The sequence below is a fragment of the Orcinus orca genome, chromosome 9 (genome assembly GCF_937001465.1).
Source record: "Orcinus orca chromosome 9, mOrcOrc1.1, whole genome shotgun sequence".
Classification (NCBI taxonomy): Eukaryota; Metazoa; Chordata; class Mammalia; order Artiodactyla; family Delphinidae; genus Orcinus; species Orcinus orca.
The window spans coordinates 59,024,827-59,047,904 of record NC_064567.1 but is presented as its reverse complement, the minus strand read 5'-3'; the positions used below and the strand labels follow the sequence as shown (position 1 = coordinate 59,047,904).

At 39.5% G+C, this 23,078-nt stretch overlaps 1 protein-coding gene across 4 annotated transcripts in view; it reads right to left on the bottom strand.

Moving 5' to 3' along the window:
• The window catches only part of DYNC1I1 (dynein cytoplasmic 1 intermediate chain 1), a 497,106-nt gene that overhangs the window by 69,385 nt on the left and 404,643 nt on the right, over positions 1 to 23,078 (bottom strand). For all 4 annotated transcript variants that reach the window (XM_049715134.1, XM_049715135.1, XM_049715136.1 and 1 more), the window contains 4 exons: positions 16,642 to 16,788; positions 12,589 to 12,702; positions 9,965 to 10,098; positions 6,135 to 6,279 (listed from right to left, as the gene is read on the bottom strand). In XM_049715134.1, coding sequence (XP_049571091.1) covers positions 6,135 to 6,279; positions 9,965 to 10,098; positions 12,589 to 12,702; positions 16,642 to 16,788 — 540 coding nt within the window. The remainder of the gene's footprint in view (positions 1 to 6,134; positions 6,280 to 9,964; positions 10,099 to 12,588; positions 12,703 to 16,641; positions 16,789 to 23,078) is intronic.

The window sequence follows — 23,078 nt, the reverse complement described above, 5'->3', positions numbered from 1 at the left end:
ATTATGAACAGGAAAGCTCACCGGTAAGGGCAAATATACAGTAAAAGTAGGAAATCATCCACAAACAAATATGATATCAAAACCAGCAATCATGAGAAGAGAAAACAAATGTGGGATATTGGAAATGCATTTGAAATTAAGAGACCAGCTACTTAAAACAAACTTGTATATACACAGACTGCTATATCAAAACCTCATGGTAACCACAAACCAAAAATCTACAATAGATACACACACACGAAAAAGAAAAAGCAATCCAAACACAACAATAGTCATCAAATCACAAAAGAGAACAAAAGAGGAAGGGAAGAAAAAAGACCTACAAAAACAAATCCAAAACAATTAACAAAATGGCAATAAGAACATACATATCGATAATTACCTTAAACATAAACGAATAAGTGCTCCAACCAAAATACATAGACTGGCTGAATGGATACAAAAACAAGACCCATATACATGCTGTCTATAAGAGACTCACTTCAGATCTAGGGACACATAGAGAGTGAAAGTGAGGGGATGGAAAAAGGTATTCCATGCAAATGAAAATCAAAAGAAAGCTAGAGTAGCAATACTCATATTAGACAAAACAGACTTTAAAATAAAGACTGTTACAAGAGACAAAGAAGGACACTACATAATGATCGAGTGATCAATCCAAGAAGAAGATATAACAATTGTAAATACATATGCACCCTACATAAGACCACCTCAATATATAAGCCAAATGCTAACAGCCATAAAAGGGAAAATCCAGAGTAAGACAATAATACTGGGGGACTTTAACTGCCCACTTACATCAATGGACAGATCATCCAGACAAAAAATCAATAAGGAAGCACAGGCCTTAAATGACGCATTAGACCAGATGGACTTGATATTTACAGAGCATTCCATGCAAAAGCAGAATACACATTCTTCCAAGTGCACGTGGAATATTCTCTAGGATAGATCAAATGCTGGGCCATAAAGAAAGCCTTGATAAATTTAAGAAAACTGAAATCATATCAAGCATCTTTTCTGACTGCAATGCTATGAGATTAGAAATCAACTACAAGAAAAAAAACTGTGAAAACCATAAACACGTGTAGGCTAAACAATATGCTACTAAACAACCAATGGATCACTGAAGAAATCAAAGAGGAAATTTTAAAAAATACCTAGAGACAAATGACAATGAAAACACAACAATCCAAAACTTATGGGATGTGGCAAAAGCAATTCTCAAAAGGGAAGTTTATAGCAATACAATCTTACCTCAGGAAACAAGAAAAATCCCAAATAAACAATCTAACCTTACACCTAAAGCAACTAGAAAAAGAAGAATAAGCAAAACCCAAAGTTAGAAGAAGGAAAGAAATCATAAAGATCAGAGCAGAAACAAATTAAATAGAGACAAAGAAAACAACAGAAAAGATCAGTGAAACTAAAAGCTGGTTCTTTGAAGAGATAAACAAAATTGACAAACCTTTAGCCAGAATCATCAAGAAAAAAAGAGGGCTCAAATCAATAACATTAGAAATAAAAAAGGAGAAGTTACAGCTGACATCACAGAAATACAAAGGATCATAAAAGACTACTACAAGCAACTATATGCCAATAAAATGTACAACCTAGAAGAAATGGGCAAATTCTTAGAAAGATACAATCTCCCAAACTGAACCAAGAATAGAAAGTATGAATAGACCAATCACAAGCACTGAAATTGAAACTGTGATTAAAAACCTCCCAACAACCAAAACTCCAGGACCAGATGGCTTCACAGGTGAATTCTACCAAACATTTACAGAAGAGTTAACACCTATACTTCTGAAACTATTCCCAAATATTGCAGGGGAAGGAACACTCCCAAACTCATTCTATGAGGTATCACCCTGATACCAAAACCAGACAAAGATATCACAAAAAAAGAGACTTATAGGCCAATATCACTAATGAACACAGATGTAAAAATCCTCAACAAAATATTACTAGCAAACCAAATCCAACAATACATTAAAAGGATCATACACCATAATCAAGTGGGATTTATCCCAGGGGTGCAAGGATTTTTCAATATCTGCAAATCAATCAGTGTGATGCACCACATTAACAAACTGAAGAATAAAAACCATATGATCATCTCAATAGAAGCAGAAAATGGTTTTGACAAAATTCGGCACCCATTTACGATAAAAAGTCTCCAGAAAGTGGGCATAGAGGGAACCTACCTCAACATAATAAAGGCCATATATGACAAAACCCACAGGTAACATCATACTCAATGGTGAAAAGCTGAAAGCATTTCCTCTAAGATCAGGAACAAGACAAGAATGTTCACTCTTACCACTTTTATTCAACATAGCTTTGGAAGTCCTCTAATCACAGCAATCAGAGAAGAAAGAGTAATAAAAGAAATCCAAGTTTGAAAAGAAGTAAAACTGTCACCATTTGCAGATGACATGATACTATATACAGAAAATCCTAAAGATGCTACCAGAGAACTACTAGAGCTCATAAACAAACTTGGTAAAGTTGCAGGATACAAAATTAATACACGGAAATCTCTTGCACTTCTATACACTAACAACAAAAGATCAGAAAGAGAAATTAAGGAAACAATCCCATTTACCACTGCATCAAAAAGAATAAAATACCTAGGAATAAACCTACCTAAGGAGGCAAAAGACCTGTACTTTGAAAACTATAAAACACTGATGAAAGAAACTGAAGACGATACAAACAGATGGAAAGTTATACCAAGTTCTTGGATGGGAAGACTCAATATTGTCAAAATGACTATACTCTCCAAGGCAATCTATAGATTCAATGCAATCCCTATTAAATTACCAATGGCATTTTTCATAGAACTAGAACAAAACTTTTTAAATTTGTACGGAAACCCGTAAGACCCTGAATAGGCAAAGCAATCCTGAGAAAGAAAAACGGAGCTGGAGGAATCAGGCTCTCTGACTTCAGATTATACTACAAAGCTACAGCCATCAAAGCAGTATGGTACTGGCACAAAAACAGATATACAGATAAGTGGAACAGGATATAAAGCCTAGAAATAAACCCATGCACCTATGGTCAATTAATCTACGACAAAGGAGGCAAGAAAATACAATGGAGAAAAGACAGTCTCTTCAATAAGTGGTGCTGGGAAAACTGGACAGCTACGTGCAAAAGAATGAAATTAGCACACTCCCTAATACTGTACACAAAAATAAACACAAAATGGATTAAAGACCTAAATGTAAGATTGGACACTATAAAACTCTTAGAGGAAAACACAGGCAGAACACTCTGACATAAATCTCAGCAATATCTTTCTGGATCCACCTCCTAGAGTAATGAAAATAAAAACAAAAATAAACAAATGGGACCTAATGAAACTTAAAAGCTTTTGCATAGCAAAGGAAACCATAAACAAAACAGAAAGATAACCCACAGAATGGGAGAAAATATTTGCAAACAAAGTGACCAACAAGGGATTAATCTCCAAAATATACAAATAGCTCATGCAGCTCAATATCAAAAAAGAAAAAAAAAACCAATCAACACAATCAAGAAGTGGGCAGAAGGTCAAAATAGACATTTCTCCAAAGAAGACATACAGATGCCCAAAAACCACATGAAAAGATGCTCAACTTTGCTAATTATCAGAGAAATGCAAATCAAAACTACAATGAGGTATCACCTCACACCAGTCAGAATGGCCAACATCAAGTCTACAGACAATAAATGCTGGTGAAGATGTGGAGAAAAGGGAACCCTCCCCTACACTGTTGGTGGGAATATAAACTGGTACAACCATTATGGAGTACAGTATGGAGGCTCCTTAAAAAACAAAAACTAGAATTACCATATGATCTAGCAATCCCACTCATGGGCATATATCCAGAGAAAACCATAATTCGAATAGAAACATGCACCCCAATGTTCACGGCAGCACTATCTACAGCAGCGAAGACATGGAGGCAGTCTAAATGTCCATCAACAGAAGAATGGATAAAGAAGATGTGGTACATATATATACAATGGAATATTAGCCACAAAAAAGAGTGAAATAATGCCGTTTGCAGCAACATAGGTGGACCTAGAGATTATTATACTAAGTGAAGTCAGAGAAATACAAATATCATATGATATCACTTATGTGGAATCTAAAAAAATGATACAAATGAACTTATTTACAAAACAGAAACAGACTCACAGAGTTCAAAAACAAATTTATGGTTACCAAAGGGGAAAGGTCGGGGGAGGGATAAATCAGGAGATTGGGATTAATGTGTACACACTACTTTATATAAAATAACCAACAAGGACCTACTGTATAGCCCAGCTCAATATTCTGTAATAACCCACATGGGAAAAGAATCTGAAAATGAACTGAATCACTTTGCTGTATACCTGAAACTAACAAAACATTGTAAATCAACTAAAAATAAAAATTAAATTTAAAAAATATATAAGTAAATATTAAATGGTGAAAACATACTATTTACATTTCTCATTTAAAAATATAGTGACCTCTATATTCTAGAGATCACTTCATAATAAGCATATGGACATCTTCATTTCTTTTCTACATCTGAATAGTACTCCTTCATGTGGATGTATCATACTTTTGATTTGTCCAGTGTCCTATTGATGGACTTTTGGGGTTTTTCCAATGTTTTGCTATTCAAGGTAGTCTTTGAACAAATATCCCTCTGCATAAGTCTTTTTCTTATTTATTGCTAGTACATCTTTGGCATAGAATCCTAGAAGCGGGAATTGCTGTCAATGAGCAAATATGCATTCATCATTTTCAGATATTGCCAAATTCCCCTCCATTAGCGTTGTATCATTTGCATTTCCAATGACAATGTATTAGAATGGTTGTTTTCTTTCGGTCTCCTCACAGAGTATGTTATCTTTTGGATTTGTGTCAGTCTCATAGTTGAGGTTTCTCAGCTTGGTTTGAGTTTGAATTTCTAAGTGTGGTTGTTTTTCATACAGTTAACAGCCAATTCTGTCATCTTGACACAGTCCTCTCCATTAATACCCAGGAAGCCCTATACGCAAACAATTCTAATTTTTTCCTATTTCTTGGGTTGTTACTTTTTAATCTTTTTTTTCTACCTCCATTTCTCCTGTTTATTTCCTAAATATTTCTCTTTCTCTGCATTGGGTTTTAGCATTTCTTTTAAAGTCCACTCCTTGGACTTAATAAACGTTCTGATTGCAACTAGGTCCGTATGAGCAGCCCAAAGCGCTCCCTCTGCGCTTCTGTCCCAATTATCAAACTGCGTAGTGAAGGCTGTGAATTGTGCCTCCCAGCCACCTTAAATACGACCCGTACATCACTCCTCAGCAACATACACCTCCTTGGGTGTTCTCCACCGCAATGAATGCCACTACAGATCTCCAGTTGCCCCAGTCTTAAACCTGGGTTTCTTCCTGCTGACTCCCTCTCTCACCTTCCTTGTATCAAATCAGTCACCAATTTCTGTGGCTTTTACCTCATAAATGATTCTCAAATCCATCTACGTCTCTCCATTCCAAACTACTGATCTAAGCCACTGTCATTTCTTCCCTGGACTCCTGCACCTTCCTTCCAGGTGGCTTTTTCTAGTTTTTCTTGCTCCCAAACATGGTCAGAATTACTTGTGAAAGCACAAATAGGATGGTGCCATTTACTAGCTTAAAAACCATCAAAAACTCAAAAATAACCCAAAACCAAGAAACCCAAGTCCCAAGTCCTGTATTTCCATAGGTACAGATGTATGTGAGTAAGTACTGCAATGCTCTGGACACTCAACACTAAACTGATAGCAGAGGGTACCTGGGATGGAAGGCAATGAAGGCGATGTCAGGGGCAGGCTTAGTATTGGTGAAGGAGGACTTGTTTTATCATTATTTGCATTGTTTGAATTTTTACAATTAGAGTGTTCTCCAGTATTACTTATATATGTTAAAATAGATAAAACGGACTGAGAAAGTGAGGCTTAACTAGCTCTGAGGCAGGTCGGGTTCACCAGAAGGTTGTACAAATTCCTAATGCCAGGTCTCCTGGAAGAGACTAAAGGTTCCCTACAACTACTCCCAAGAGACAAAAGTGTCCTCTTCCCCTATGTATTTCCTGGGAATGTAAATCAAGGTTTTCTTACCTTTGTGGTCCACAGTTTGACGGTCCAGTCGAACGACGACGTGACAAACAGGTGTGAAAAGTCGATTGGGCCCACTGCCATGTGGCAGTTAATTCCTGTCACTGGCCCTTGGTGGCCTTCGAAGACTTCCCCAATACCTGCTTTGCTGCACAAAGACCACACAAGAGCAGAGTTTCAGTGACCTTCGCAAAGCACTGATTACTTTACAAAAACCAGGCTTGTTTCTGCGTGATTACTTCTCCATGATTTAGCACAGCCATAAACCGTCAGACATGAAACCACTTTCAGTTACCCTGAGAGAAATAAATGCTAAACTACTCTTAGTGACTAAAAAGACAATATGGGGTGATACCATCTTTTTAATCTTCAGAAGTTAATATCAAATTTTTATCATTTAATCCTTTTTCAGGAGTGCCTCAAAGCCCATCACTGTGGTTGCAGCTGCTTTGATGCAAAACACATACAGCCGGTCCTCTATAACCGCAGACGCGGAGCCCGCGATATGGAAGTCTGACTGTATTGTGCCGTTTTATAGAAGGGACTTGAGCATCCTCGGATTTTGGTACCTGCAAGGGCTTCTGGAACCAATTCCTCGTGGATTCGGATACCAGGGGACGACTGTACACTCAGATCTCAAAGCTTTCGTATTTATAATAAGATGATTCTACTCTTGTGGTGACTTTGACACAACTCCCATTTTAACTCCTTTCAGGGAGCCTATTGGCTGTAAAACTCCATATATCCTTGAATACACGCATTTACCCTTTTGAGAAAAAGTTCTTAAACTAAGCTGACATACCTGAAAATGTAAAACTTTGTGGAAACCCTTGTCACCACAAAATAATAGGCAAAATAACTTAAATGTCATATGGAGAAAATGTTTTCACTGAAAGCAGAAGAGTAATTTACAAATCCGCTAAATGTAAATTCCGTAAGGGCTGGTGCCTTGTTTAGCATGCAGTAAGTGCTCAATAAACATTTGTTGAACAAAACAGCAAAGAAAGAGGCAAACTTACGCCTTTTTCCCCAACAGGAGCACATTTGAGAAATGGCGATACAGTTTGAAAATTATCCACAGGCATTTGTCGTTTATTTAACTAAGCTGGGATTGTTCCCAGCCCCTATTATCCCACAATAGTCTGCACACAATCACACCCAATCAGAAAATATACCAAAATGCTGTATTTTAAAAATTCACGTGCACAAGGTTATAAATATGACAAATACAGAGGGATTGTGGAATCCATATATTATGTCACAAAGAGTGAGAATGCATTAAGTTATTAAAGAATGTAGGCTTCTGGAGCACCAGTAAACGTCAGTGTGCTAAGGAAAATTTGAAATCATGAGCCAAGTGCTGCAGCATGTGTTCCATGTAACAGGCACTCAAAAATTATGCCTGGTCAAACTGCTAACAGCAGTTCCACACGTGATCATTTACATTTGTCCTAGAGAACATGAGGAACTGATCTTTGAAGTGGCCCCTGGTGAGACTCCATTTGCTCTTAACAGCATCCTGAAAGGGTTTATAGGGTGCAAAATAAAGAACTTATTTAATATATGGAAGTGGATTTGCACCTTTTCCATGTTAGGTGAAACACAGAAATTTCACACCTCTCCCCTGTAGCCCTATGTGACCCACTTAAGATCACTATGAAGCCCAATGCCTACGACTTTAAACTCTACTGAGATCTGTATTTTATATTTCAGATAGATGGACCAATGTAAAAAGCAAAATCAAGCTCACTGTAAAATGATTTGTGGTTTGTACCTCAGGTACCCTTCCTTTGAACCACAGTGCATCTTCTGATTGTGTTCGAAAAGGACAATAGCCACAGAACAAAAATATTCACCATGTAAATGGTTATTCACATTAGAGAAAATTTTTTAAAATCTGAAAGTTATCAATGAACATGTTCTATAGCCCTCACAGATAATTAAAGCCTTGGGTTAAGTCAACTGAACCTGTGCCCTGTCGATTCTAAAAAGTATGTAGATAAACCTGTGAGTCTGTCTGGCCCACTGTTGCTCTCTGTGCCTCTCTCATGCCACTTACGACATTCTACCCGTCTTGCAGATGTTTGTGTGCTTACCTTTCCCACCATCGTCAGTTTCTTGAAGATAGGAACAGGTTTAAATGATGTCTGCATGCCTGGCAACATCTAGCAATGCACTTTGCTGAGAGCAGTTGTGCAGTGAACGTTTCCATGAATGAACAACTCTATCAGATCTTTCTATGCTTTCATAAAACTGATGTGTGGTTTTAGCCAATACTTATGAAGTAGGACTATTGGGCATGGAATTATGAGGCACATCTTCCTAGTCATCTTTTACTCATGTGAGCAGGGAAAATACTGCTTGTTTCTGTGGAGAGCACAGTAGGAACTTCACAGCCTGTACTGTGTGAATGGAAAAAATCATATAGCTGAGCCACGGATGCCTGTTATTTCTACAAATCACAAATACACTGGAGTATGAACCTGGAACAATTTCTGGTTCCTCGTTCAATCTAAATAGCCTGTGGTGAGTGCAAGAGATGAAAAATATATTGAATTAGAACTACTAAAGTGAAAGAGAAATAACACACCAAGGTGAACACAGTGAACCTTTCAAAAGCTGTGAGTCCATTCATTAAGTCTTACATGTAATTTTATAACCCAGTCTAAATTATCGAGTTCCACTTTTTCCTGAGATTTTTTCCAGGAGCATCTGCCAATCTCTCAACCAAGACAGGATTCTTATCACCTGGGATCTTCATTCTGCCTTATGTATCTCATACTATTTCAGCCTCTGATTGAGAGGAAGGGCCCTAAGGCACTTCTCTATATTATTTGGTTGTTGTCATTCTTTATTCCCCATATACATTTTTAACTCCTCACTTACTATGTGCCACACACCAGGCAGGAAACCAATGACGAAATGGAAATAGTTTAGTAAGAGAAAAATGGCAGATGACTGAATAGTTGAAATAAAATGGGATGAATGCTAATGTAGAGGTGATACGAAAATATATAAAACAACAAACCTATCTGACAGCTTGTAGTCCTATCCCATTTATTCCACTTTAATTTTCTCCATAGTACTTATCATCTTACACCACATATTTACCTGTTTATTATTTTACTGTCATTCACCCTCAACCAGAATATGAACTCCAGGTCTGTTTTGTTCCCTACTGCATCCTTATGACATGGTGGTGTTCTTAGGTAGGTTAGAACACATGGTAGGTTCTTAGGAAACCTGGTAGGTTCTTAGGAAATATTCCTTGAAAGAATGAATGAATAAAGGGAATGAAAATGCTACGGAAACATAAAGAGCGAAATGATTTTCTTTGTCCAAGAGAGTCAAGAGAGGCTTCAGCGTGGAAAGACCTTTGTTCTGGCTCTTGAAGGGTGAGAAGGAATTAACCAGGCCAAGGTGGGAGAAATACCAGACCCAGCGGGAGAAACCGAATGTACAAACTCACAGAGGTGTGGTGGGATCAGCCATATTGGGGGATGGGTGCGTGGCTGGAGCCTGAAGGCTGAGGCTGGGAAGGGGCAGGTAGTCAAGGGTAATCAAGAATCTTCTATGATATGCTAAGAAGCTTGGACTTTTTTCCTTCAGGCAATGTGAACCATCAAAGGCTTACAAACGGCTAAAGCCTTACAAAGGCTTACAAATGGCATCCTTATAGCAGAAGGATGCTATAAAATCGTGAAGACACGAGGCTGTGATTTGCATTTCTTCAGAAATGCCTTTCTCATAACGCAAGGTGGTTATAATCCAGAAAGCGATAACAGACTTTTGGAAATGAAGAACACGTCATTGGTAAGAAAACAGAAACTCACCTTCCATGACGACAGGCCGTGTAGACTGTACCCTCCTCGCTGCCAACCACGAAGTTATTGACGTCTCCCGTTGGGAAAGCCATTCCGGTAACAGCCACAGGCTTGGACTTATTGTACACCAGCTCCATGCTCTCCTACCAAAACATGGCGTGGTTACATCCCCTCTGTCAACTCCTTGCCATGCCAAAGATAGCACGGAAAAATCATTTGACTAAATCGCCTGTTTGCTTTTCACACAGCGTTACAAAAGACCCCGGCTGTGCCAGAAACCACGCTTTACTGCCCCTGACATTCATGCTTCTGTGTATCTCTGGTTTCAGGCCGGCTGTATTTCATCAGTGTGTGTGCTGCTTCTGAAGTCAGGCAGAGATGACAGGTGAGAATTTTGAAACTAATGGTGCAGAAACTAAAGATAATACTGTAATGGTTACACTTGTCAGCCCCAGGCTTTAATACAACACACAATACCCTTATATTTACAAACATTTTCAACATCAATTGTTCATGAGAATACACTTGTATTAATATCAGATGTACTAAGCACGTTTGTCAAAGCAAGAGTGTGTGTCCTCCATGGACTGAAACCAGAAAGTTGTCACTCAGGTCATAAAAACCAGATTTCAACAGGGACTAGATTTCATGAGGGGCAGACATTGGGTGTGTAGGCTCTAAGCCCGCAAAAGACAATGTTTAAATAAGTCTTTAAAATGGTAAATGAGAGTCTTTATTTTATCTAAAATGATTTTCAAAATTGGGAATTCAAGTGTATTTTAAAAGACATTCTGCTGAATTAAGTTTAACGACAGTGAAGAACAGTTAAGTATAACTAACATCCTTGAGTATTTCTGGCTATTTACATCAAACAGCCTGCTTTGTGCACCTAAAGTAACTTTAAAACAACATTCTAGGGGATCATGTCATTCTGTTTGGAAGTTTAGTCTTTTTTTTATGCAAACAAATAAACCTAGTCATCGCAGCTAAGGAGTCCATAAATCGGAAGCACATGCTAACAGTCTGGGAAGTGCAGACCACGTGGTCATGTGACATGCCTGCAGTTTGTGAGATCCAGACGCAGCGAGTGCTAAATTTAGTGAGGGGATGCTGTGACAGTGCAATACAGAAACCTAGACCAACCGGGGGTCTGCTCCATGGCTAAAATTAGCAGAGGGAAGGTACAGTCTCTTGGTCACCCACTTGGGACAGAGAGGGAATAGGGCAACTGTTGTCTGTTCCCATGTCTGCCTGCCATCCACAGCCATGCCACGAAATGCTCCATCTCTGTACAGAGACAGGCGTCTGCGGGCATGCCAAAACTAATAAAAATGGTCATGTAGCCCCCGTACGACTGGCTTTAACCTAAACAAACACACATTTAATCAGCAAAATGGGCAATTAAAAATTCCTAATTAGAGGGTTCACTCATATCTGTTTGCTTTGAAAAGAAAACAACATATTGCTGAGAAATTTAAGACAAAGCTATAAAATACCCACACACAACTCCCAACTTGTATAAATGTTAAAGATCAGCAAAAATAGAGGAACTTAAATTGTAAGGAACTTATTAGCTCTCCCCCCACACTAAAATTATAAAAAGAACTTCTTTAGTCTTAGTATTCTCTTCATCTGTATTTTGTGGAAACTTACAGCGAGGTTCCTTTCAGTTTCCACATTTCCTTATGTATCCTGAAACTTCTAATGTCTTCTAAAATTGTGACAGAGACATTCCAGCATCGTTATTCCAGGAAAGGGAATAGGAATGTTAAAATTGAGAAGTATATCCTAGATATCTTTTACAATTTTCTTGATGTTTCCTCACATTGTCAAAGGCTATAACAGGAAATTCTTCTCTGTTTTTAGCTGGAGGACAGTGAAGTACTTTTTTCCCCAAGAAATGTGGAAAGAGTATGGATATGTGTGTATTTATCTGTGGATATAAGTGGTGTCTTCCGTGTGAGTGTACATACATATATTCTGAAAGTTGCACTTAGATGCCTCCCCCCAATGGTCCCTTGCACTTCTGCTCCTTTGTTTAGCTCTCATTACTGTAATCAGGAGCAGTTTGGAAACCTTGGAACTTTTTCATTTTCAACTTCTTGTTTTTTGAGCAAGGAATGGCAGGAGCCACCCTAAGAAACATTCTAGAGGAGAAAACAGATGGTTGGACAAATTCTTCAAACACACAAGGCAGTTGTCTAGGCTACAGATACAAGCAAGGGCTTGGATTTCTGTTTTGCTGGGATATCTTTTCTCCAAGGCAAGGACCTATCAGGGATCGCTCCGCTGAGTTCCAACCCCGTTTATATTTGTTTAACAATGCTGTAGGGTAAGTACGATTCCTACCACAGCCAACTTCCATAATTACTATGCTTTAAAATGGATTATTTCATTTTCACTTGAAACTGACCTAAGGATTAACGTATTACAATAATTACATGATTTGCGGTAAAGGAAATGGGTTTGGCTTCAAGAGGCGGCTGCTGAAAACAGGCACCACTCTTTCAAGTGCACACATTGATTTTAGGTCCTATAGGATGTGAGAGTTTGGCTTTTAGGAACTCTGTTCCATTAGGCAGGTTATCTCTTTTAACCAAGATGCTCTTATGTGTAGGGGAAAACAAACCCACCTGTGGAGTGGAGAGCATGTCCAGGCTCCAGGAACACATTTTACCATCGGTAGAGACAGTGATGAGGTTATGAGCATTCTGGGTCCCAACAACATTGACACAGTACACGGGATGCTGCAGAAACATAAACATGGAGGATCAAACCCTGATCCAAGAGGAAATGCTTACATCTGAGTGTCAAACACATTACTCTAAAACAAGGATTAAGGAGTGACATAATCCCACAATAATACAAGCCTCAGGTCATTTGCCACTTTTGATTTGAACCTGATTTCTTTTTAAAAGCTCTGGCAGCAACACGTCGTAGTGGAAATACTCAGAAAGCTTCACCTTGCTCGGTCAGATGCAGTACAATGGAGCTGAAGCAAACGGGAGCAAATGAGGATTGATGGGACAGAAGGTGCACAGGGAGGTGAATGTGTATTACTTGAATGAGGCTCCACCACATAGTCTGGCTTCTAACCTCACCATGAGTGACGGAAAAAGACAGTCTTCAAAAGGGTAGAACAACTGCCTTTTGGAAGGAGTGTTAACTAACTCTGGAGTTGAGTGCATTATAGCCACAGCGCCAGACATTTGTTAACATGCTTTATAAAAAGTGGTTAATATTCATCAGCCTCTTTGATTTGAGGGAGAGATACTGGTGGTAGAAATTATTGGCACAAGGAACCTAGTAAGATTAAATTAGGTTTCTTTATGTTGCTGTAAAACCTAGGATAATGATAGATTTATTTCTCAAAATAGTGTTTAGGGCTGTATGGAGGCTTAGATCTGGCCAGGGCCTTGAGAAAGGTCACTTAAACATCCCAGGAATCATAAGCAAGATGCTCTAACCTTTTGTCATAATGCAAGAAGGTTATGCTACTCTGTAGAATCCTCAATGGTAGGCTAAAATCATTTGCAGCTGCACATTAAATACTAAATGCAAGGTTAGCAGAAGCACAACGTAGCAGTAATTTGGGTTAGATTTCAGGCAGCTTAGCCATCAGTGGCCAAACCACAACTTAGTCGATGCTTCTCTGTGCAAATAGCTGACAGTCTGAGTCTCTCTCTTGATGAGTTACTGTCCATAATACCTAGCCACAACAACAGTGAAACAATCTCTAATATTGCAAAGTTGATATTATATAAAGGATGGTTCCCAAACTATTATTATCATATAAACTCCTGGTCAGAAGGAACCGTAATAATCATAAGTATAGCTGTTCATCTGCCTCTCCCAAGAGGTGGTCCAAACTCTGCTTAAACACCTTTCTTAGCCAGTTTTAGCACTAATTCTTGGGCAGTTCCTCCTTCTACCAATGGGGATGAAGAAAGCTCAAGGAAATACTTTCAGTGAAGTGCCCTCTGACATCATATACATCAAGTCAAATAATACGTACGGATTGTTCTTATATTACCCCTCCTCCCCCCAGTCTTGTCTTGCTCTGACTAATCATCACCAATTCCTTCAAATGCGCTGAGGACCTGGTTTTCAATACCTTCCCCAACCTGGACACTCTCTTTTGAATACGCTATATTTTGTCCGAGTTCCCCTTCCAGTGAAGTTCTGAGAATGAAACATAACCGTCTACATACATTCTGACTAACTGAATACAGAAATACAGGGAGCATTGAATTGTCACTTCTCATGTGATAAAAAAAAAAAAATGCCTGTATTAATTCATCTTAAGATTTACACTTGTTTTGGCAACTGCATCACCTCTTTTACCCATGCTGATGGAGAGTCAACCAAGTCCCTATGTCTTTTTCACACCACGTTCCTGCAGAAACCTGGACAGTGGTTAAGTACGGCAGAGATCTGGAACGAAATATTCTTCTGATCAGGTCTCTAAATACCAAAAGGACTGACTGGTTGTGGGGCTGTGGACAATGCTTTTTCCCAAGTCTCTGGTGTATGTGGAACGTACAGCAGAGTACAAACTCAAGGGTGAGTCACATGGCGTTCTAAGCTCTGCATGCAAACAAACTGGAAGAATGGATGAGACACATTGTCGCCTGAAAATGGCAGACTCAGTAAACTGAAGAATGAGAAAGCAAGGTCCAAACATTGTTATGAGCCCCAAATCTGCCTAGCGCTTTTTAGCGAGAGTCCAACAGGGTTTCTTCTGTTAACCACAGAGCATCAACACAAATCTCCAAAACCCTAATGGATCGGGACTCCTAAGGGTGGGTGTAGTAGGGAAAGAAGGCATCTAGAAGGATGTAGAGAGCAAATGCCCTGAGAAGGAATGTGTGTGGTAGCCCCTCCCTGGCTTTAATCAGTACTACTGGCCTGTGCTTTCAGGAGCAATAAAACTCAGTTTAAAAGAAAAGAGAGATGTAAAGAAACCAGAACAGAAGCAGACACGTGGGCATGCCTACTTATACACACACACAAACACACATCACTCTGCTTAATGGAAAGAAAAAAGCAACGGTACCGCTCATTTTTCCAGTATAGAAGCCAGATTGTTTTTATTTATTTTAGGAATAAACTTACTGTGTGCCAGAAGGTTTTTGCTTTAATTAGGATTTCCTGTTGTCCCAAATGCATATGTGTGGTGCGTGTGAAAGGAAATTAGTGAGTAATCTGTGGTGGGACTCTCTTTCCTTAACCGCTTTTGATCCTGGTACCAATGAGCCAGGCATGAGTGGAAGTTGAAAGACAAGTCTCAAAATTAACTGTGCTCTTTGAGCTGTGGATTCAACGAAACACAGCAAAAGAGAAAAAACCTGTTATTTTATTTTCTAACAGAAATAATGTCACTCTGTTTGATAATAGTATTTTCGTTGTGAAGATCACATCCTAAGTTGCTTGGAAAAGAGATGAATACTTTGGAAGAGCCCCTGCAGCATTTGGATTCTCCCCGAAAGCTTCGTGCTAAACGTTCTGATTCCTGGATTTATAACTTTTTGAAATTTCAGGAGGTATGCTCACAAACGCACCAGATATACACACAGGGCCAAGAAATGGCTTCATGCTCCTTGAGCAAACACCTGCATCAAGCCCGTCTCCTCTTGGGTCACAATTTTCTGTTATTAGTTTGGAGAAATGGGGTAGGCAAGAGCAATTTTCCCAGATTCCCAAGAACTAGTTTCACCTGCATGTGTGTTAGGCCCGAGTCAATCAGAATTAAGGCTGACTTGGTATTTGTCATTTCCCATCGTCGATCTTACAAGAGTGGAAGAATTTTCCTCTTCGTGGTCTCGGCTAAAGCAGCTAGCAGTTCTTTTTCAAAGCTAGATGGTTTTGAGGCCAGCAGATGAAACAAATGAGGCAACCACATTAAGGAAATTGAAACAATAGCAGAGCTGTATCCTTGGGCATAATTTGGGCATTTCAGAGAAAGGACATCAATTCCCCTGAATGTCAGGGTAGCAGAGATTGATGGAGACATGCCTGTCTTCTTATTCCTCCTAACAATTGCTAAACACACCTGTCATTCTCTTAAAGGAAATGACAGACTAGTTGTCTTACGAACACTATACTGAAACTCTTCTGCTAAATTATGGGTAATGGTTTTGAGATGTTGACTTTTAACCCTAGGGATTATACTGTCACTGTAGACTTTATCGTTGAGACTTACACCATGCATTCCAGAATTTAAAGTCACAGCACTCCCTCAAATCACAAGTGGAAAAGGCCTGTTGGCAAAAGTCCCATATGCCATCCCTAGACAGAAAGTGCTTACTCTTTATGGTCTATTTGAAAATATGAGTTTCCACCTTATAATGTAAATGTGAAGAGTTTCTTTGGGAAAACAATTTCACAGATGCTTCTTCCAAGGTTTCTTCCTGGGGCATTTTTTAGTTTTAAGCTATCCTCCCTGTAGGAGGACATCCAAAGAGATCCTTTCTATGTGTTAAAACTTGTAGATCATTAAGAGTCCTCTAGACCCAGTGCTTCCTTCATCTACTTTCCACTCGGCTTTCCTTTAGTCAGTCAGAAAGCAATCACTGTAAGTTAGATACTTCGAAGTTGGAGTTACTAACAACAGCCGTACTTCTGTCAGTTATCCCCTCTTTCAGGGCTTGGATGGCTGACCGGGATGTGACAAAAGCTTGACTTACTGTGTGTGCAGCAGCCGACAAGGGTGTCCGCTGGACTGGCGTCCTCCGATGACTGCGATTATCCCACAGGACAATCTGGCCCGAGTAAGTCCCACCAACTACCAAATTGGGATGGAAACGAGCAAAGCAGACTGACATCACAGAGGACTGTGGGAGGGAAGAGGAGAAAGGTATCGTGTGAAATGGTTAGAGGAGGCTTGTTTCTTCCTGAAGAAAAAAAACTGCTCATCACATAAACTCAGCACATCCTGGAAAACACAAAGCAAATGTTAAGTGCAGAGCGTGTAGGACATTTTGTACACAGACACAGAACTTCCCTGGAGAGGTTAGCCGATGTTTACTCCTTGAAACTTGAAATCTGAAGTCTCGGCCACGTCATCAAATAGGCATAAACCCTATCTTACGTACATCATGTTTTGTGGTCTGTAAAGCTTGGGTTTGTGGATATTTCCCATTTATCAATAAAATCACATCAGAATTAATATTAATTCTCCATTAGTCTTTACAAAACAATTCTTTATTTGAGGGCATGTCTGCATCCGTGTACAGTGTTGGCAAGGCTTTGAGGACTTTGAGACTGGGTACTTTTTTTTTCTTTTTGGCTTAATGTAGACTTCTAGGAAGTGTACTGATCTCAGACTGATCCAACTGGTTCCGCCCCAAATTCCCTCGCCTCCCATGGGCATTCTCCTGACCTTTATCCTGCCCACTTCAGACAATTCTTAATGTTATTCTTTGCCTATTTTAACAGTCAGAAATGGATTTCAGTCCAACTCTGCCATGGCCTGTCATAGCACCATGAATGTGGTTTCTAAAATTCCACAGAAGACTACCGGGCACTACATTTTATAGGAAATTACTTAGCTGAGCAGGAGCCATGATACATTTAAAATCAGACAAGCTGGCTGTTCCACATTTGCTAAGAAGTCCACTGTGACTCCTGTTGTGCTTTACATGGTTGCATTTATACACAAAAGTAATTGTTTTTAATAAACACATTTCACCCTTTCAGTTAAATTCAATGAGCGATCTTATGTGTAAGGAAGGCATTGTACCAGGCATGATGAGAATACAAAGGTAGTCACTGCCCTCGACAAACCTGTGCCCTAGGAAAGAAAACTAAAAAGCATGCGTTCGATGAACATGCTGCCGCTGGTTCCTACATGCTAGTCCATACCTTTGTATGGAATAAAAAAAGGTGCCTCTCTGTACAACATAGTCACGTGGGCGTGCGCCTTGGCAAGTGGGGAGGAAGGTAGATTTTTGTCCTCACTTGTCCCTTGGGTTTGAGATGCTTATGCAGGTCACAACTTGCACACACAAGCAGCAGCCCTGAAGGTGATATGGGCCATGACTAGGTCACAGGAGCGTGTGTGTGTGTGCCGTGGAGGGGGGTGGTGAGAAAGGTTTGGTTTAGCTAGGAGAGGGGGAGAAAGAGGGGAGCAGAAAGGGTGGGATGGTTAGAAAGACCTCATGAAAGGGAATGCATCACCCTTGATGTAAATGTGGAATGTTCAGCAAGTGGAGAGGAAAAGAAACAGTGATCCCTGAGAGATGGGATAATGGGAAGACAAGGCTGGAGGCTCCAAAGCAGAGGCTGCTGAACAGCCACAGTCTGGTTTGGCTGGAAGAAGCAGGGAAGAAGCAGGGAGCAGGAAATGTGACTGAAGGGTTCACCTGGGCCGGACAAGAGTGGACCTTGAATGGCAGGCACTGTGTGGACTGTTTCCTGTGGGCAATAGTGAGAAATCACTGCTTTCTGAGCAGAGAGAGACAGAGACAGAGAGACAGAGACAGAGAGAGGATCAACGGTTTAACTGTTATGCCAGTAAAGCAAAGAAGTCATTGAAAAAGAAACGATAACCTCTTTGTGACTGGGAAGCTAACTGTCCATTAAAAAAAAAAAAAAAAGTCAGATCTATCAGCCTAAGGCTAGCTCCTACTCAGAGTCTCAGATTCTCTGAAGTACAATAAAGAATGTAGACTTTTTTTCGATGTCATGTTTTCCTAGTTTGAATGATTCTCAATTCCAATTCCTTGAGCACGATTCAATGGGGAGCATGCTTGTGCCCCAATCTGGTTTTCATAAAGTTCAAGAATAACTCTCAATAATGGTACTGAATTAAAGAAAAAGAAAATAATGCTGGTCAGCTTCTTGTTTTTACACATCTCACAGAAACGATTCTGAGCTTTCAATTGATGAAATTCTTTTTCTGCTTGAGCTATGTTGGAGACGTTTCCTTTGAAACTTCAGAAAGACTTAAAATTATCCAGGTGGTATCAACAATTGAATTTACCAAAGCTCTCCAGTGGATATAGATAAAGGAATGTCATTAAATTTGAAAAATCCAGAATTAAACCACTTAATTGCTTTTGTGTTTCACTTAAATCTCAGCACATACTGCTCCAAACCTTACACAGTTTGTTAAGAGACTAAACTACAGAAAAACAGTGGAGGTATTTCTACAAAACAGAAATACATAGTTGGTGATCAACCAGAATCCAACACCACAAGGTGAGAACTTAATTCCTACTTTTTCATTCATTAGTGTGTCCACTTTGCATTCATTCATTAAACACACAGTGCTAAGTACTAACTAAATCATTTCAAAAAACGTTAAATGTCAGAAAAGCACCCCCATCTCGAATTCAGAATTCTCTTTACATTTGATAAAAAGTCAAATTATTATGAAACAGAAACAGACTATAGACATAGAAAACAAATTTATGGTTACCAAAGGGGAAAAGGGTGGGGGAGGGATGAGTTAGGAGTTTGGGATTAGCAGATACAAACTACTATATATAATATAGATAAGAAACAAGGTCCTACTGTATAGAACAGGGAACTATATTCAATATCCTGTAATAAAACATAATGGAAAGAATATGAAAAAGAATATATATATATGTATAACTGAATCACTTGCTGTACACCAGAAACAAACAACATTGTAAAGCAATTATACTTTAATTAAAAAAAGTCAGATTGGTGCTAAAAAAAAAAAAAGAGTAACACCACTTTGGAGCATCAGAGTTCTGCCATTAGAGTCTACTTTGTTTTGCTGAAAACCAATCTTTACGATACCTCCATGAGGAAAAAAGAGTAGAAATACTTATTTTATATCTGGAAGATTAGAAATGATGGAGAATTTGTGATTCATCAATTGCACTTATTTTTTTAAGCTCAGTATGTTAATTATAGTAAATATTCTATGTATTATAGACTATGTATAAATGTTAAAAATAGATCTCTAGGGTATGCCACATTTGACATAGTATTATTCATATGGAAACTCTAAGGCAGTATGATCACAATTATCTACATGTAAAGTTTAGAATTTAGTCATTTCTTGAGATGTTTCAAAGTACCCTGGTGTTTGATTTAATGGTAGCAAACACTTGGTTGATTGACTGAATTTTTAATTTTTCATCCAAATGTTTAGGTTACTTTAGACACATGGGAACAGTCCCCCAACTACAGTCCTGACAGAGACAGCTCCTCTTCTAATTTGGAAAGTCTGCATCAAACCGCGACTAGTAAAGTGTCTTAGAAAAATCCCTGCAACCTTGCACTGTTCATACTGCTACTGATCTAGTTGTTGTTGCCAATTGTCATGGAATTTATTGACTGTCAGCATAAAGAGCAAAGGATATCATCCTGTCAGTTATATCTATTGGGTAAAGAGTAAAAAAGCATTCCAGAAAAAGTGACTGACACTACTAAAACATGTGGCTTTCTGTTGCTCTCATATTTAACAGTTGTTGTTCTATGTTGTTCTCATATTAACATTTTCTGAAGACATATTCTATGAAAAACATTAATAATACTAATGCTATCTTAAAAATTTCATCACTCTCCTGGGCATTTAAAATTTTGTATTCACTCAGTTATTCAGTGTCATAATAAAGCATTACATGATTAATACACTTTAGACAAACAAATTGGAAACAAGAAGCTTCCCTACCCTTGTTATTCTTGGCTCTGTAAGAATACATATCTATATAGTTTGTAGTTTTAACTTTTTACCTATTTTATTTTTTTCTTTAAAATATTAGAGCCTTGAGGGCTTCCCTGGTGGCACAGTGGTTGAGAGTCCGCCTGCCGATGCAGGGGACACGGGTTCGTGCCCTGGTCTGGGAGGATCCCACATGCTGCGGAGCGGCTGGGCCCGTGAGCCATGGCCGCTGAGCCTGCACGTCCGGAGCCTGTGCTCCGCAATGGGAGAGGCCACAACAGTGAGCGGTCCGCGTACCGCAAAAAAAAAAAAAAAAAAAAAAAAAAAAAAAAAAAATTAGAGCCTTGAAATTATTTTGGAAAATAACATATGGCCTTTAAACATTCAAATCAAGTAGTTTACATAAGTGGAAAAATAATGATAAAGATGATGAGAATTTTGGGACAATGCTGACGGTTTAATCAAAGTAAGTTTTCCCGAGACTACAGTCGAACTGTTTTAACACAGCTAGTGATTTCATTTACGTGGCCATGTTGATGGTCAAATCAGGCCCCAGAAATATGATAAGCTCCTATTAAAAGCTTCGTGTAAAAGTGGTGAGCTTGACCGTCTATATTCCAATACAAGTAACACAGAGACATTATTACATGAGGAACCACTATTTCCAATAGGACGAGCATGACATTTTGATTATTTTACATACTATAGTTCCCCCAAACCAGGACAAGCAAGGTGGTGAGACTATGTCTGGAGGATCAGGCTATCTCTATTGACAGTTTCTGGTGTCCTCCGCAGACGCGGGCACCCAGAGGCTCCTGAGGAAACTGTTTATTTTCTAATCTTGTACAGACTGCCTGGTGCAAAGGCAGCCCTCCTCCTTAACCATATTGCCACATGGCCATTTGCACACAAGCTGACCCACTAGAACAAGGTTCCACGCTCTCGTCATCTATTTCGAGACCAGGCAGTTAATTTCACCCCACTCGCTAAGGGAATTCCACAGAGACGAGCCGGGCGGAGGCTCCATTCTCCACGTCTCCCTCCTCGCACTGCACACCAACTGCATTCAATTCCAGTCGGCCCCGAGCCCTCTTTAAGTGGCTGTGGGGCTGTTTTCTATTTTATAGAGTTAATCCAGGCCAGCTTAAGGATGGTACTTTCCCTTAACCACAGACCCAGATGCCCAGGGCAAACAGCCTTTGGTCACTGCTGGTTGGGCAGCTGGTGCCGTAGGTTCACATTTGATCTGGTCGCCCGGGTCCTTTTGTGTGTAGCACACTGCCCGCTCCCCAGCCATCATGCCTGGGCAGGAGGGATAGAGGCCCTGCATTCAAAAGCATCTCTTATTTCAAGTACCATCTCTTCTGGGGAGAAGTTAATCCTTGAGAGGGAATGGCCATATTGTTGCCATATGCTGTTTAATGGTGGCTGACATTTTACTTGCCTAAAAGCTAATGCTTAGCTGTCAGAGGGTTGTGAGGCAGACAGATCAGATGCTTCTGGCTACTAGTGAGCTAGTATATATTTCTGCAAGTACCTAAGAAACCCTCAAAGATATTTCTTATGTTAATGGAAACGAATGTAATTGGAGAACACTGCTGTCAAAACACCTCTTACAGGCAATCAGGCAGCACCAGGCATCTGACAATGTAGAAGGTTGTGAAGGTGGAAAAACCAAGACATGAGTCATGAGCTGGGCATGTAACTTTAATTGAGATGAAGGGAAGGGTCTTTCCTCTTTCAGAGCTCTCTTTTCCTATGCCTAAGTCTCTATCCTAGGGTACACACGTCACTCTTCTAAACTCTACGAGCAACCGTCTATGAAAGTTACCACCCCATTAGTAATGGGGTGTGCAGGAGCAAAAGCTGAATTAGCCTGCTTGCTACTGCTTGACTCAGTTTGTATTTTAAAAAAATTAATGTAAAGCAGCTGATTCTAAAATCTGATTTCTGGGAGATTAGAAACCACTCATTCCAATGACCTTTCTTCAAATCCCTCGGAATTTTCGTGCATCTCAGTATTGTGCGTCCCTAGACCTGGGCTGTGTGCTGAGTACACAAAAGTTAGTGCGCAAACCACAATGAGGTGCCACTTCACACCCTCTAAGATGGCTATAATTTTTAAATGTTTACATGTCAATTATACCTCAGGAAAGCTAAGGGAAGAAACAAACAAAAAAGGAAAATCATAATTGTTGGTGAGGCTACGGAGACATTGGAACACTCATACAGTGCTGGTAGGAATGTAAAATGAGGCAGCCACTCTGGAAAACAGTCTGGCAGTTCCTGAAGCCATTAAACATAGAGTTAACATCTGACCCGGCAATTCCACTCCTACGTATGTACCCAAGATAACTGAAAACATGTAACTACTCGAATTGTACATAAATGTTCATAGCAGCATTGTTGACAACAGCCAAAAAGTGAAAACAACCCAAATGTCCATCAACTGAGGAATAAACAAAATGTGGTGAAACCATA